We start from the raw sequence: 16,015 nt of genomic DNA, 5'->3' as shown, positions 1-16,015 counted from the left end.
CGGTGCTTCACCACTGGCAAACACCTATGGATCAGACCCAATTCATTGTGGTGCTAAAAAAGCACCCGTGATGTACCGCTGATGGGTCTGATCCAATAGATTTTATGTGCAGCAGGATCAATCTGTAGGGTCCAACCCGATGCGCACAGGACCGCTCATCGAGTCGGATGGGATGTCACACACATTCGATTTGGTCCAATTTCTTGGCCCAATCTGTCGGGATCTGGTGAAATCATCACAAATCGTACTAGTGTATGGGGGCCTTTAATCTTTTATTATATAGGGTTAATTGGGCAGTGTGCAGGCTGCCATTGTGTATAGCACAATGGCACTTGTTTGTGTGCATAGTAAGATCTAATATAGGGGATGATTCTGAGGGGGGGGGGAATTTACTAAGATGGGCGTTCTATTGCAGATGGGATGTTGCTATGGGCAACCGATCAGATACTATATTATCCTCTAAACATGGGTCTTCAACCTAGGGCCCTCCAGATGTTGTGAAACTACATGTTCCAACATGCATTGCCCCATTTTTTCCTATAAAAGCATGCCAAAAAACCCCAGGGCATGCTGGGATATGTAGTTCCACAACATCTGGAGGGCCACAGGTTGAAGACCTGTGCTCTAGAAGGTTCTAAATAAATAAAACGTAGATTCTGATTGGTTGCCCATAGCAACATCCCATGTGACATACACCTCCCATCTTAGTAACTTTACCCTTAAGCTGGGAGTAGAGCAAATATACTGTAGCAAGTACTATAGCTTTGCACCTGGAACAAACCAATGCAATGCAAGGGGAGAAAACAGTTTTTATATTTTCCCAAGCTGCGTACATAATGGCTGCTTTTGCCTGTAGCACACAAATAGTTAACAGCTTTATTTTTATTGATACCTTGCAATGTAGATTTGAGTGTGGATGCGCCCCTCTGAAATCTTAATCTCTCACATTTTACATTTCCCACACCAGCAGCAGGACATTTTTTCCCCCAATGTGCAAAGTTGCTTTCATGGGGCGGGATGTCCTTACATCCGCAGCCCAGCTCCGCCATACATCGCCGCCCTTCGCATACATAATTATCGCATATGCTGTAACATATGCAATAATTATGGCAAAGGACAGCTCTTGGTGCGGGGAAGAGGGGGATCACGTTAGAAGCCCATAGGCTTCTATGGGGCATCGCCAGATTTTTCTGGTGATGCCCCCCGCCTTGGTAACCAGGGCCGGATTTCCCACTAGGCCCGTGAGGCACATGCTGGGGGGCGGCAAGCAGTGGCGTGATTTTTTTTATCTTTTGCAAATATTGTTGCGCCGTGCTGAAAGTGCCCCCTTCAGCATCTGTGAACCAGCAAGTGCTGAATATCCGGCGCAGGTGAGAGCCAGCCCTGTGATGCCTGTTGATGGCTAGCAGAGAAGCGATCCCCTGGAGCTGCTGATGTCCCCTGGGAGGTCACCAGTGAAGATGGCAACGACCGCAGCTTCAGCTTCCAGGTGGCAGAGAGAGACCCAGCAGCCGTCATCTCCGGGAGATAAGTGAAGATTGCAGCGGCCACCACTGAAGTTTGCAAGCAGCAGACAGAGAGGGAGACCTGAGTGTGGGTGCCTGCAGTGAAGACCCCGGTGGCTATAGACCATGGGTCTTCAAACTACGGCCCTCCAGATGTTGTGAAACTACAAACCCCAGCATGCCTTGCCACAGTTTTGCTATAAGGGAGTGTTAAAACTGTGGCAAGGCATGCTGGGATTTGTAGTTTCACAACATCTGGAGGGCCACAGTTTGAAGACCCATGCTATAGACAGTGGTGAATATCGGGGAGAGGTGCCGGTGGGACGCGCTGGAGGATCAGAGCAGTCCAAGGGGAGGCTTGCCGTCAGCCTAGGTAAGCTCCCTGTGTGCCGCTGTGTTGGGTGCACAGTGTGTGTGGGATGCTAGGGACTGCCGTCATAGTGCACAGTGAGTGACCTGGGATTGGCAACCTGGAGTTACAGTACTTGTGCAGCTGAAGTTGCGCTGCTTTGAACAGAGCATCCTCTCTCATTCTCTAACCCCCACCCCACCTCTCCCTCTCTATAACAGGTGTGTGTGTGGCAGGGGGGGCGGCAAATAATGTGGTGCCTAGGGGCCTTGGCTGAATGTTTATCACTCTCCATTTTATCACTTTTGAAGCTTAGATAATCTGGCCAAGGGAGGGAGAGATAGAGAAATTCTAACTAATCACTCACCAGTAATATAATGTGTAGTTCTCACTCAGGGGTCCCTGCTGGTTCCAAAGACAAGTCAAATTTCTGTACTTATTCATCGTACAGTGCAACTCTGCATCACATAATGAACAAAGAGTTAGATTTCAGCCACAAAATACCATCAACATATTCAAATAATGCTACAAACGTCATACACATACTATTACTACATACTAAAAAAAAAGTTGTTGTTTTTATAATTGGAGTGGTAATTGTAGTGTATTATTTTCTCTAATGATGTAATACATCATATTATTTTGTTCTTCTAAATGTAATTTATACTATAGGTTCACATATATAATATATATCAAATAAATGTCTTGCTCCTCTTTTGCACATACACCAGTGCTTCCAGGTCTTATTACAAACGGCGTACTGTAGTCAGTCACGCAGATGAATTATAACTAGGCAAAATCAATAGTCACTGGCTGTACTCTGAATGATCAATTTCCACCAATAGTGGACTTTTTTTTTTTTTAAACACTTATGAATGAACGTCATTGTATTAATGTGGTACATTAATAAATTGAATCAATGAACCTCATTGATACAATAAAGTGTCATTGAGTTCCAGCAAGGGATTGGAACAAATAGTTAATCTGTGTGGTTTCTCACACTCAGAAAAGCTGCACTTGATTGGTTATTTGCCGTAAAACCCCCACCTAGAATTCACTTCATTTTTCCTTGAGGTTCTATAAATGGAGGCATACACAAATATTTATACCCCAACATCTCTTAGCCAGGGGTGTTGGGATGGGGAAGAATGCATAGTGTTTCCTTGGGTGTGGAGACAGGTTAGAGACTGTGCAATCAAATTATACATTCTATAGAATTTACACCAAGATATGTATCATTTAAAATTAGCTGATGACTAAAGAGATTATGTTTTCTTGTGTGATATTTAACATTTGAAATATAACATTATAAACTAATGTAATAAAAAATAGAAGTAACCAACACTAACATAATTGTCTTAATTTAAAATATTCAAGTCTATATTTTTTTTTTTACAATCTCCAGGATGAGCAGAAGGGAAGAGATACACGTCCTGGAAACCACCTGTAATTGTGCCATTATAATGCAATCACAGATTTATTATACCCAACCTCCCCATGTACATTAGGATATGTAGAATAAAAGATTCAGACATACTGCATGGATCTATGTTTCTATCCACATTTTTGCTGCACATTTCCAACACAAAAGGGCATATTTTTGTTACTAAATAAAACATTTTGGCTTCCAGCTTGACATAAAGTATTTGTCACTTTTATATTACAATAAGCGCTCACTCTTTTTGGTGGGATTCACCTGCAAAAACCACAACCACCACCAGTATCTGACAGGCTGGCCCACTGGGGTCTGTCTGACGTGTGATGTCATGATGCGGGGGCGGGTCCAATGTGTGAAGTCATGACGGGGTGGACATCATGATGTCTGTCTGTCCCTCCTGTGCAACCCATGGGGTGCTCTTCTCCCCCGCTCAAAGCAATCATGCTGCTGCTCCTGACTTCCTCACTCTAACTCTGCCTCCTCCCTGACTCCCTCACTCCAGCTTTGCTGCCGCTCCCCCGCTCAGACTCCCGACCAGGTGCCTGCAGCTGTATGCAGCTCAGCATGTGTGCTCCACTCGCCCAGTGGGGAACCAGGCAACCAAGTTTCAGCCAGACCCTGCCCACCTCAAAAAGTGGGCAGGGTCAAAAATTACCGGGGCCTATCGGGGAATCCTCCGGTCCCCCCCCCCCCCCCGCGGGCCAGTACGAGCCTGAATACAAGTATTTATCAATAAAACAATTCAGTACAAATATACAACAAAAATAAATAAATAATCATGTGTATTTTATGTATAAATCTCCTGTCCGCCCAATGCCACCAAAGCCTTTTCTCCACCAGCAGCTCCTAGTATCAGGCAGTGCTGACCTGTTTGCTAGGCTACGAGTATACACAGCCTAGCGAACAGGTCTTAATCAGGCCGTTTATCTCCATCCTCGTTATCTCACTCCTTTTCATGTTGTCCTTTTGTCAGTGTTGACATTGTGCATGTTGACCTTTTTTTATCAGTGTCAACCTTTTGTAATGTTGACCTTCTGCATCTAATGACTATCTAAGTGAGAAAGTCTAACACTGTGTCAGCAGTAGGCAGTCTAAAACTGTAACTTGGCCTCTCCCACCACCCTGTGCAAGGAACAAACACCATCCACTACTGCCACAGTGTTAAGGTGACCATACACTACTGCCACAGTGTTAAGGTGACCATACACTACTGCCACAGTGTTAAGGTGACCATACAGTACTGCAGCTTCTTGCAGCAGTGTATAAACAGAATGGGTTTGTGAAACTGCGCACTAAGTGCGAATGTGCGGGGTTAGCTGCTGTAAATATGCAGGTGATCAGCCTGCAAAGGTTAAGAATAAATACAGAAATTTCGGCGCTCTACCCCTAACTGAAGAATGAAATGAGATCTGGGCTTAATCTCAAAAGTGATTTTTATTGTGCAAAAACACAGGTATAGTGGCGAAAAAAGTGGGTGCTTGGCAGTCTGTGCCAATATGATGTATCACTTGAGTTGGGTTCTTTACTGTCAGGGCTGGACTATCCCGGTCTCCTGCTGAGAAAAGACCCCCAAGGTTCTCCAGCTATGTCGCTAGTGATGTTATGCTGGTGGGGACAGTAGCTGGTCTACCTAAAGGGGGTTAGGTCAGTAGGTCAGGGTGGTCAAAGCGTTCTGGACAGTGGGGGGGGGGGGGGGGGTTGGGGGGAATGAAAAACCAATACAGTTCCTGGAGAAGGCGGCTGAGATTGGTGACAGTTCACCAGAGTCAAGTGTCACGGGAGAAAACTGCAGTACGTTGGTGGGTGGTGAGCGTCTGTGCAGGTGGCACCGGAGGACGGCGTCCCTTACCTCGGGTGGTGCACCCGCACTGCCTGCGTCTCGATCCTCGTCGGCGGCTTGCTTCTGCTGGTGGGTGCTGTTGGTGCCGGGCTGCTCCTGCAGCTCCGGTTCCACGGTGCTTCAACGCCGGCTGGTATGACTTCCGGGTCGGGCGATCTCGCGAGATCTCGTCCGCCGGGAGCGTACCTAGCCAGACGGAGCTCCGTGTGCTCTACTCCGAGAAGTGGAGGAGACTTAGATGTGAGAGAGTGTCAGAAATGTGCTGTGCCTCCAACGCGTTTCGGCCCGGGGGCCTTCTTCTAGGGAGTTAATGCATGTAGTTGATTGCCTGCAGTAGTTAAGGAAGGAGGGCGGGACAAGGCCTGGTGTAGGTCCTCCTGATTGGTTGATTTCTGGCACGCTGATTGGGTCAGGTGTCAGTCAGTCTCTGTCATGTAATCTGACGGTGGGTTTTGTTAAATGACATGCTGGGAGTGAAATGGTTAAGCTTGTGGTTTTGAATCATATTGAGGCATTAAAGTGGTCCCTTTATGTACAGGGGTGCTGGGTTTAGGATATTGTAAATGATGATTGGATTGCGTGGTAAACCACCACCCTGTGCAAGGAACAAACACCATCCACTACTGCCACAGTGTTAAGGTGACCATACACTACTGCCACAGTGTTAAGGTGACCATACACTACTGCCACAGTGTTAAGGTGACCATACAGTACTGCAGCTTCTTGCAGCAGTGTATGACCATTCAATTCCCCTTGAGCCTCCCGGGACCTTCCCAGGTGTCAGAATCACATGCTGCCTCCTAGGGAGTCCTGGTTGTAGGTGCAAGCAGACAGGGCCGGTTCTAGGGTGTTCCGCGCCATCCTGCAAACTATAAATTTGCTCCCTCCCATTACAAATAGACAGAACATGGCAAAGGCGCACTCTGAAAAAAAGCTGTATAATGCCTGTAGCCGTGCCTCATACACATAACATGGCCAGTAGCAGCAGTGATGTTACTAGACATTTTGCGTTACATCAGAAATGGAACTGGTGCTCCCCCCACATACATGCACACTAAAATGAGGGATAGTGAGCTCATAAAAAATTTACATCTTAATATCCATTATACAGTACACAACAAACCGTAATGCCTGTTACACATTATGCTACAATGTAATGCCCATTACACATTATACCACACACCAATATGCCCATTACACATTGTCACACACCGTAATGCCCATTACACATAATTTTCCACACCGTAATATCTATTGCACATTATGCCACACACCGTTATGCTTATTATTTATTATACCAACGACCGTGGTATAATATTACATATTATGCCACATATATGCTATTACATATTATGCCACATAAATTCCACTTACCGACATCCTATTATTTGCTTGTTGCCAGGGTTACATGCTCATTGCTATGGGGGTTTACATGCTACAGTAGTTGGCCAGGGGGAGTCTACATGCTTGTTACCCACGGCAGGTTACATGCTCGTTGTCAATGGGGTTATAGGCACATTGTCAGGAGGGGGAGTTACACATTCATTCTCAGGGGGCTAACATGCTCAATGTCAGGAGGAGGGTTACATATTCGTTGCCCATGACAGGAGCTAGAGGTGCAGGGGACCTCCAGCATTTGTATCCTCGCCCCCCCCCCCCCCTTCTTTTTATCCCAGCTAATTATTTTTTTAGGCACCGGGTCCAGCGGGGTTTAGTTGGCAGAGAGGTACCACCCTGAGGTGCTTACCCCACTTACTGGCTCTGTGTAGTGACGTCACTTATACACATAATGCCTGAAACATTAATGTCATGTATACACATTATACCAACAAAGTACTGTGTTTATATATAACCATAAAAACACTGGGTGTTCTCCTGGGAGACGGGCAGCTGACTTAACATAATGTTAGCGCCGGCCCCCTTTTCGGCCCTCTCCATCTCGGATAAAAGTATTGAGGTGGGGGTGTGAGTTCGGTCGTGTGGCGAGTGGCGTTTACCTGTTCGCTATACTGCAAACTTATGCAGCTTAGTGAACAGGTCTGAATCTGGCCCATAATGCATATAAAGTACACACATTCACACTCAATCCTTCCACCTGCCTGGCAAAGTAGTCTGGCTGCACGGCTCCTCCACTTCTCGTTCTCTCTCCCTGAGTCCCTCCCTTTTCTCTCCCTGTGCTGGTCTAGACTCATGTAGCCCCACCCCCTTCCATGGTAGCTCCACCCCATCCAATGGGTAGCTCTGCCTCCTTCCCGCGGGTCAGTTTTGTGTTCAATGTTGTGTTCTGTTCCATGCTGTGGGGGCGGCTGGAGGTACTTCACAATGCCTGTGCGCAGGGGCGGATTGGCCCACCGGGAAACCGGGACATTTCCCGGTGGGCCGGACCATAAAACATTAGAATTGGGCTGGCCGGGCCACTCTCCTCCCCTGGCTGGGCTGCGGACAGCATGACCGCAGTCTCAGCAGTTAGCTGCCGCGGCTCCAGCATTTTGCCCTTCTCCAAAATGTCGGCGGTCGGGCTGCTGCAGAAGCCCGGCCGCGCGAAGCTCCCCCCATAGTGCTTTGCGGAGCTCATGAGTGTCGGCTCATGGCTCTGCCCCCTGACCCCTGGCCCATACACAGCTCCTACCGCTGCGGCGCTGCCAGTGTCTGTCACACTGTGTGATGGCTGCGCTGTACTAGCAGCAGCAGCGTCGCACCTCCTCCATCCTCTGTGCAACTTCCCTATCTCCACTCTGCTACCCACCTTTCCTCCCCAATAGCAGCAGCCCAGCAGCCAGTCCTCCGATGGTCTGTTGCTGAGCATGGTGCACATGTGCACTCACTGGAGGAGCTACAAGGCATAGAGAGAGGAGCCAGCCCTACAGCCAGCCACAACAGCACAGAGTTAGGTATGTGATTATAGGGATCTCAATGTCTTTAGGGGGGGATGCATATTAATGTGTGCTGGGGAGGTTCATTTGCACTAGGGGAGTGACACATGTTAATGTGTCCTGGAGGTCAAAATGTCATGTTTATGTGTGGTGGGATGCAGAGGCGGATTGGCCCACCGGGAAACCGGGCTGTTTCCCGGTGGGCCGGGCCATATTTGTTTTGGGCTATGCTGCCGTCAGCGGGATAAGATCATGGCGCTGCCGCAAAACAAACAGCCAGCTAGAGAACGGCAGCACCATGAGGATGAGGCGAGCAGGAGCAGTTCCGCCTGTGGATATTTCAAATAGCACGCCTGCCCTGCTCGCGGTCCGCCAGCCAATCAGGAGCAGCGGCTCCTGATTGGCTGCCAGACTGAGAGCAGGGCAGGTGCGATATTTAAATAGCCGCAGATGGCATCTTTGCAGCGCTCTGGCTGCAACTACCTATCCCCCTGTACCTCCATCTCCTCCCTCACCCCCCGTCACTCCCGTGGACATCAGGTGGGAGCTGCAGAGTCGTGAGGCAGGCTCTGGTGCTCCCGTGGGTGGCGGCCTGCCTGGTCCCTTCAGGCCAGGACCTGAGTTTCCAGAGGTGTCCCTCTGGGCCGCCCACCTCCTCCGCCTTACAGCGCGCTGCCTCCTGCACACTTCAGTGTCCCGCTGCTGCTTGTGATCTGCACAGCGGGACCCCCACGACCTCCGCTAAGCTCTCCTCCTCCTGCCTGGGGGTCCGAGGGGACACACTGCTGGGGACACGGACGGAGTTCTCCTTCACACTACCTGCATTGCCAGCGTCGGCCTCCTGCACCCTGCCATCCTGCATGTCTGCTCTCAGGAGTGGGTGAGTGCCTTCAGCCCTGCTTATTGTCTCCCCCTCCCCAGCAGGCTGCATGTCAGTAAACCTGCAGGGCCTATACCCACCTATAGAAATTATCAGTCTACTGCATGACCCTTCCTGCAAACCAGCTTTAATGTAAAGCTACTGGAGGTGGGTTTGCTTTATAAATACAAGAGATTACCTCCTTGTGTATTGAAATTATTCTCCCTATACTACCTGTCTGTATTTGTGTATATAACGGAAGAAATTGCCGCAGGCGGAACTGCTCCAGCCTCCTGCTCGGCTCATGCTCATGGTGCTGCTGGTCTCTAGCTGGCTGTTTGATTCGCGGCAGCACAATGATCTCCCGCCGATGGTCACCTCCAGTGTCCAGGTTACAAAGCAATCTCCTCTGCCCTGCTCCAGCTGCCAGCCTGTGCCTGCCTGCATTTGCCCTCCCCCTTGGAATTGAGCATTTGCCCTCCCCCTTGGCAACAAGCATTTGCCCTCCCCTTGGCAACGAGCATTTTCCCTCCCCCTTGGCAATGAGCATTTGCCCTCCCCATTGGCAATGAACATTTGCCCTCCACCTTGGCAACAGGCCCTGGCACTGAGCATGAAGGCCCTGGCACCGACCATGAGGGCCTTGGCACCGAGCATGAAGGCCCTGGCACTGAGCATGAAGGCCCTGGCAATTAACATGTACAGTAGGTAGGCAGCACTTATATAGCATAATATGTAATAGCCATTACAGTGTGGGCATTATGGTGTTTGGTATAATGTGTAATGGGCATTAAAGTGTGTGGCACTGTCCATATTGTCCCTATTTTTTATTTTAGTGTCCAGTCATGGGCTATTGTGTAATAGGCTGGGCATGTAGTATACTATGTAATGGGTGTGGGGTATAATAGGCATTGTGGTGTAAATTATTGGCGTGCGCCTTCGACATGCACTGTCCCTCTTGTCCTTATTTTTTTTTCTATTGTTGCACCTGGCATAAAGTGTAATGGGAATTATGGCATGTGGTATAATATAGGTGTGTTACGTGTAATAGGCATTATGGTGTAATGTTTGGGCACGCCTTCGGCGTGCACTGTCCAGATTATCCCTCGTTGTGACCTCGTTATAATAGGCTACGCCTCCATACCACTAGGCCACGCCCCCTAAACATTTGTGCGTGCATTCGCCGCACAACAGGCTCCCCCCCAGGGCTGCTTCTAATTATTTCCCGGGCTGCTTTTAATTCCCAATCCGCCCCTGCCTGTGCGGCTGCTGCCTGTGTGACAGGCGCAGCAGCAGCCGGGAACAACAGGATGGCAACAGAGGATGGAGAGCAGGGGAAGTGCCTCTCCTACATGGTGCCTCCCTGCTCTGCATCCTCTGCTGAGTGGGTAGCGCCGGCCCTGCAAGCAGATCTGACCTATGGATCCGATCCAATGAGCAAATGGCCGTGCATGAGATGGGATGTCAAGTATGTGATTTTTGATGATTTACCCAATTTCTCAAACCCATCCTTTAGAGTCGTGTGAAATCGCCCCAAATTGCATAAGTGTATGGGAGCCATTGCTGACAAAGCTCCATTCACACATTGGAGGTTATTCTGGTTGGTGCGTAACTTTCCGAATTCTTTCGAAACGGACCTCACGCCACGCTGTGCGGACGGATATTGTAAGAAGAAACGCCCACAGGTCCTCTGCATTCGGACGGACTCGCTCTCTAAGAAGAGGGTGTGTTTACGGACATCATCCAAACCGTGCGTGTGCGGTGGCCACACAAAGATTCTGCACGGTCTTACAGCGTCAGAATGGACTGGAACCTGGCTGTACGCACCAATGCAGTGTATTTCCGCAAAACTCACGACTATTATCTGAACTCATAAATCTGTCACATGACACACTTATGCAATTAGGCAACCTCATTAAAAAGTGTTTGTTTGTAAAAGTGACATGTATATTTATATTAGTGATACCAAGTTCTGTCCATTGTTTGCAGTGTAAATGTGTCTAAAAAATGCAGCCGTGCTTTCAGCATATATTTGTGCATTTTGTAATGGTCCATTTAGGCTGCAATGGTTCCAATTGAAGCAATGAAAAGAGTGTAATTAATGAGTAATGAGTAGAGGAGTGGATTGCATTGTGTTCAGCTGACAGTGGTTCAGGTGCGGCCGTACTAACTACCAGAGTTAGTGCACTCCCTCGTGTACGCCCATATTTACGCCCATTTTGGCCCACTTTGAAACTACGCCCTTGTGTAGTTCCGAATGACGCCCATATTACGCCCATATTTCCCGAATGCGGTGCACATTTCTGTACGGTATTAGTGAGAACGAGTACGGAGACCGTGCGTGGCACATGCGCATAGCATTGCCTGCGCAGACGGCTAAAAAACGCCATCCGAAAGAATTCGGAAAATTACGCATCGACCAGAATAAGGCCCATTATTATGCCGGTCTACTTTTAATGTCCATAAACTACTATGTTATTAGAGGCAAACAAAAAAACAATGGGGGTAGTTGCGCTGTATGTTGGATGTGGTAATGCAATAATAAAATAAATTAAATATTAAAAAATAAACATTTATTGTTATATAACACTGTAAAAAGAAAAATAACTCATATGAGTACCTGTAGGATCATGATTTGATAATGTGTTAAGTTAAGTGGATACCATCAGGTGTGCATGATGCTGTAATCATAAAAGGTATTTATACCCGCACTGTGTACATAAAAAAAACACCTTAAAAAAGATGCATGAGCAGCGAAACGCAAACACATTTATGTTTTTTGTGGAAGACGAGTTATTCTTCAAGAATTCCTATGTAGCGGAGAGTAATAAAAATTACACCCGCTACATAGACGATCTATTGCTATTCTGGTTGGGAGATACACAAGACCTGGTACAAATACTGGATTCCCATAATGCTGGTCCCAGTACGGTAACACTGACATACACGTTCAGTACATCTGTCATATACTTTTTTGATGTATGCATCATGATTCAAGAAGGTTATCTACAACATTGTTCACAAAACCGACTGATCGCAATAATTTATTACATTATTCTAGTTGCCATCCATGACCTAGTATCCATGGCTTACCTTTCTCCCAATTATTGTTGTGTAAAAGGATCAACTCTGATCCAAATGCATTGGACAAGCAGATGGACACCATGATTGACTTTTTTTACAAAGAACTTTTGCACATTAAAGAGAAGGTAAATTCTATCCCCCGGGCATCACTGCTGACACCCAAAAGGGATTAAACCTATGGAAAAGATCATTCCATTTGTACAACAATTCAACAAATCCAGTGACCAAATATCACATAAAAGTAAACAATTGTGGCATATTTGTCACAGTCCATGTGTGTAGATTACCAGTCCGGGTGGTGCGGCGGGATTTGGTCCAGGTGCGTGGTCTCAGGCGTCTGAGCAGAACGCCAGGAGGACACGTACAGTCACCATTATGCGTGGGTGACGCTGCCCGCTCTGACTGGTTGTCTTGCGCTGGCGCGGAGTGCCCTGTCCCAGTTCCCGAAGCTGTCCCCTCACTCTGGATGCGGGCACCGGCGGAGCAGCAGCTGCAGTACTTCCGGCCGCCTGTGGGGACTTCACTGACGCAAGGCATACTACCTCTGCCGCAGCGTCTGCACAGCAGGCGCCATCTTGGTGAAGCCAGCCAATGCAATCCAGGCTGAAGTCAGCAGCCTATCAGTGAATCCCAAGGGGGATAAAGGACTCATCTTTAAACCAAGCTGGCGCCAGTTCTTCGCTTGTCAATCCTTAGAGAACACCAGCGTCCTGAGCTCTCCTGACTACCTGTGCACTTTCAGCATCTTGCTCCAAGTGCAATCAGTCTGGGTCATCTGTGCACTTCCAGCGTCTTGCTCCAAGTGCAATCAGTCCAGATCACCTGTGCACTTCCAGCGTCTGGCTCTAAGTGCAATCAGCCTCTGATCATCTGTGCACCTCCAGCATTCTGCTTCAAGGTGCAATCAAGCCTGCTTACCTGTGTACCTTCTGCCTGGGTGCAGTCTGCAAGCCACCTCCTGTGCACCTTCCATTTTGGTACAACCCCTGCTATCACCTGTGTACCTCCTGCCTGGGTGCAATCTGCAAGCAACCTCCTGTGCACCTTCCGTTCAGGTACAACCCCTGCTATCACCTGTGTACCTCCTGTCTGGGTGCAATCTGCAAGCAACCTCCTGTGCACCTTCCGTTTGGGTACAACCTCTGCTATCACCTGTGTATCTTCATCCTGGCTGCATTCTGCAAACAACCTCCTGTGCACCTTCCGTTTGGATACAATCACCACCAGTCTCCAGTGTACCTTCCGTCTGGCTGCAGCCTGTCACAGTCTCCTGCGCACCCCCTACCTGGGTGCTACCCACTGCAGTCACCTGTGTATCCTGATCTTGCTACGACTGGCCCTGGTTCCTGTTCATCATCTGGTCCTTCATCATCTACCTCGTGGCTAACTTCTACACGTCAGTGTCCACCAGCCCTGGGCTCCTCCCCGGTCCCGTATGAGAAGGACTTATATCCGTCCCACTATCCTGCAAGCTACCCCGGTTCCTGGTAGTCTCCCGGGTCCACAGAATTGCCAGGTACTGACAGAAAGAACTGGCCAGATGGACTCGGCCTCAGGTCAGGAACTAATTAACTGCTTGCAAGCCTTAGAGGAGGGTCAGCGGCTAGTGGCTAAGGCCCTGCAGGGAATTTCCCAGCGTCAGGACTCTCTTCAAGCATCATTGCCTCAAGCTCCGCCGACTCCTCCTGTGATGGCTCAAGTCAGTAACCCTGCTCGACCCTCAAGTACCTCTGTCCTGCATCTGCCAACCCCGGCTAAATTTGACGGTACTCCTCAGGCCTGCAGGGGATTCATCATCCAGTGCGAAGTACATTTCTCACTCCAACCCACAAACTTTCCTACAGATTTAACTCGTGTTGCCTACATAGTCTCGCTACTGTCTGGGTCAGCCCTGGATTGGGTGTCTCCCCTATGGGAACGTTCAGATCCTGTGCTCATTAACTATTCGAACTTCATTGCTGACTTTCGGAAAATTTTTGATGAGCCCGGCCGGGTGACCTCAGCCGCCAATGAAATTCTGCGCATACGCCAGGGTACCAGGTCTGTTGCTCAGTATGTTATACATTTTCAGACTTTATCCTCCGAATTATCCTGGAATGAGGAAGCCTTGGTGTCGACCTTCTTGGCAGGACTTTCTGATCATCTTAAAGATGAATTGGCAACACGTGACCTTCACAGCACCCTCAGTGCCATCATTTCCCTCTAATAAATTAGACCTCCGGTTTCGTGAGAGACAAGTTGAGAGGTCCCAGCAAGAACGGACTCGATCTGTGATCACTCCCAGGTTAGCATCCTCCGTTCCACCCCCCGCTCCTGAAGAGCCCATGCAAGTCAATAGGGCCCACCTGTCTCCTGAAGAATGACAACGAAGGCAACGCCAAAATCTTTGTCTTTATTGCAGGGAGCCGGGGCATCTTATCGTCTCCTGTCCACGCCGTCCATTAAACCATCGGTCCTAGCTGGTCCTAGAGAAGCCAGGCTAGGACGTGCAGATATTTCTCCACTCAAGTCTGATTCTCTTTTGTCTTTGCAACTTTCGTTACATCAGGGACTAACCAAAGTACAAGTCCTTCTGGACTCTGGAGCAGCAAAAATTTTTATGTCTTTACAATTTGTCAAGCAGCATCGTCTTGGAACTGTTTTGTTGGAGCAAGCCTATCGTCTTTCTGCTGTGGATGGCAGCTTCCTTCCTCAGGGGTCAGTTACCCACCGTACTGTCCCGCTCTCAGTTCAAGTCGGCTTACTGCACCTTGAGTTTCTTCAGTTCTTAGTAATCCTGAAAGCCAGTCACCCGATTGTTTTAGGATTTCCTTGGCTTCAGAGACACTCCCCTCATTTGGATTGGGGAACTATGCAAATCCTATCCTGGGGTCCAGACTGTCACCAATCCTGTCTTCAAAAAATCATGCCAATCCAGACCACAGCTACTGCTGGAGCTTCACTCTTGCCCTCTGCCTATCAAGCTTTTTCGGACGTCTTCTGTGAAAAATCGGCAGATAAACTACCTCCTCATCGCCGATGGGACTGCCCGATCGACTTGATTCCTGGAAAGACTCCTCCCAGAGGTAGGACATACCCTCTTTCTCTTCCAGAGACTGAAGCCATGGCATCATATATTAAAGAAAACCTTGAGAAGGGGTTCATCCGACCATCTTCCTCTCCCAGCTGGGGTGGGGTTTTTCTTTGTACAGAAGAAAGACGGTGGCCTTAGACCTTGCATTGATTATAGAGCCTTGAATGACATCACCGTAAAAAATTGGTACCCTCTTCCCCTTGTCACAGAATTATTTGACCGGATCAAAGGGGCTACAGTCTTTTCCAAGCTTGACCTCAGAGGAGCCTATAATTTAATCCGTATCCGTGCTGGTGACGAATGGAAAACTGCATTCATCACAAGGGACGGTCATTACGAATATTTAGTGATGCCATTCGGGTTAAGTAATGCACCTGCTGTTTTTCAAGAATTCATGAATGAGATATTCCATGATCTTCTGTATTATTCAGTCGTAGTTTATCTGGATGACATCTTGATTTTTTCTCAGAATCTTCAAGAACACCATCTACATGTCAAGGAGGTACTCCAGCGTTTACGAAAAAAATCAATTGTACTGCAAATTGTCCAAATGTGAATTCGAAAAACCCTCCATCGCATTCCTGGGATACATTATCTCAGGTTCTGATCTTCACATGGATCCGTCTAAAGTGAAAGTCCTTGATTGGTCCCGTCCTACTACTCTCAGATCTTTGACCTTTCGGCCTGGATCTCAAAATGGCAAGGCTGATGCCTTATCTCAATCTTTTTCTTCTTCAATTGAGGATCAGTCTCCCGGTCCAGTGCTTCCAGCCACCAGATTTGCCAAGACCAAAGTAGTTTCCGTCCCTTCAGGGAAAACATTCGTAACTACGAAGTTGCCTCCTGCCTTACTACTTTGGGCCCATGCTTCTCGTTTTGTAGGTCATTCTGGAATCAAGAAAACTCTCGAGATCATTAAAAGATCCTACTGGTGGCCCTCTATGAAAGCCGATGTCACGTCTTTCATTTCTTCCTGTCCTGAGTGTGCTCGCCA

General features: G+C 48.3%; 1 protein-coding gene across 1 annotated transcript in view; it reads right to left on the bottom strand.

Moving 5' to 3' along the window:
• Window positions 1–16,015, bottom strand: part of IL2RG (interleukin 2 receptor subunit gamma) — a 57,659-nt gene that overhangs the window by 34,121 nt on the left and 7,523 nt on the right. The window contains exon 3 of the mRNA XM_083159192.1: window positions 2,222–2,312. Within this exon, the coding sequence (XP_083015318.1) occupies window positions 2,222–2,312 (91 nt within the window). The remainder of the gene's footprint in view (window positions 1–2,221; window positions 2,313–16,015) is intronic.

Source organism: Crinia signifera, chromosome 9 (assembly GCF_055691185.1).
Source record: "Crinia signifera chromosome 9, ASM5569118v1, whole genome shotgun sequence".
NCBI lineage: Eukaryota > Metazoa > Chordata > Amphibia > Anura > Myobatrachidae > Crinia > Crinia signifera.
The sequence above is the reverse complement of the archived record's forward strand: the minus strand, read 5'-3'. Positions and strand labels throughout refer to the sequence as shown.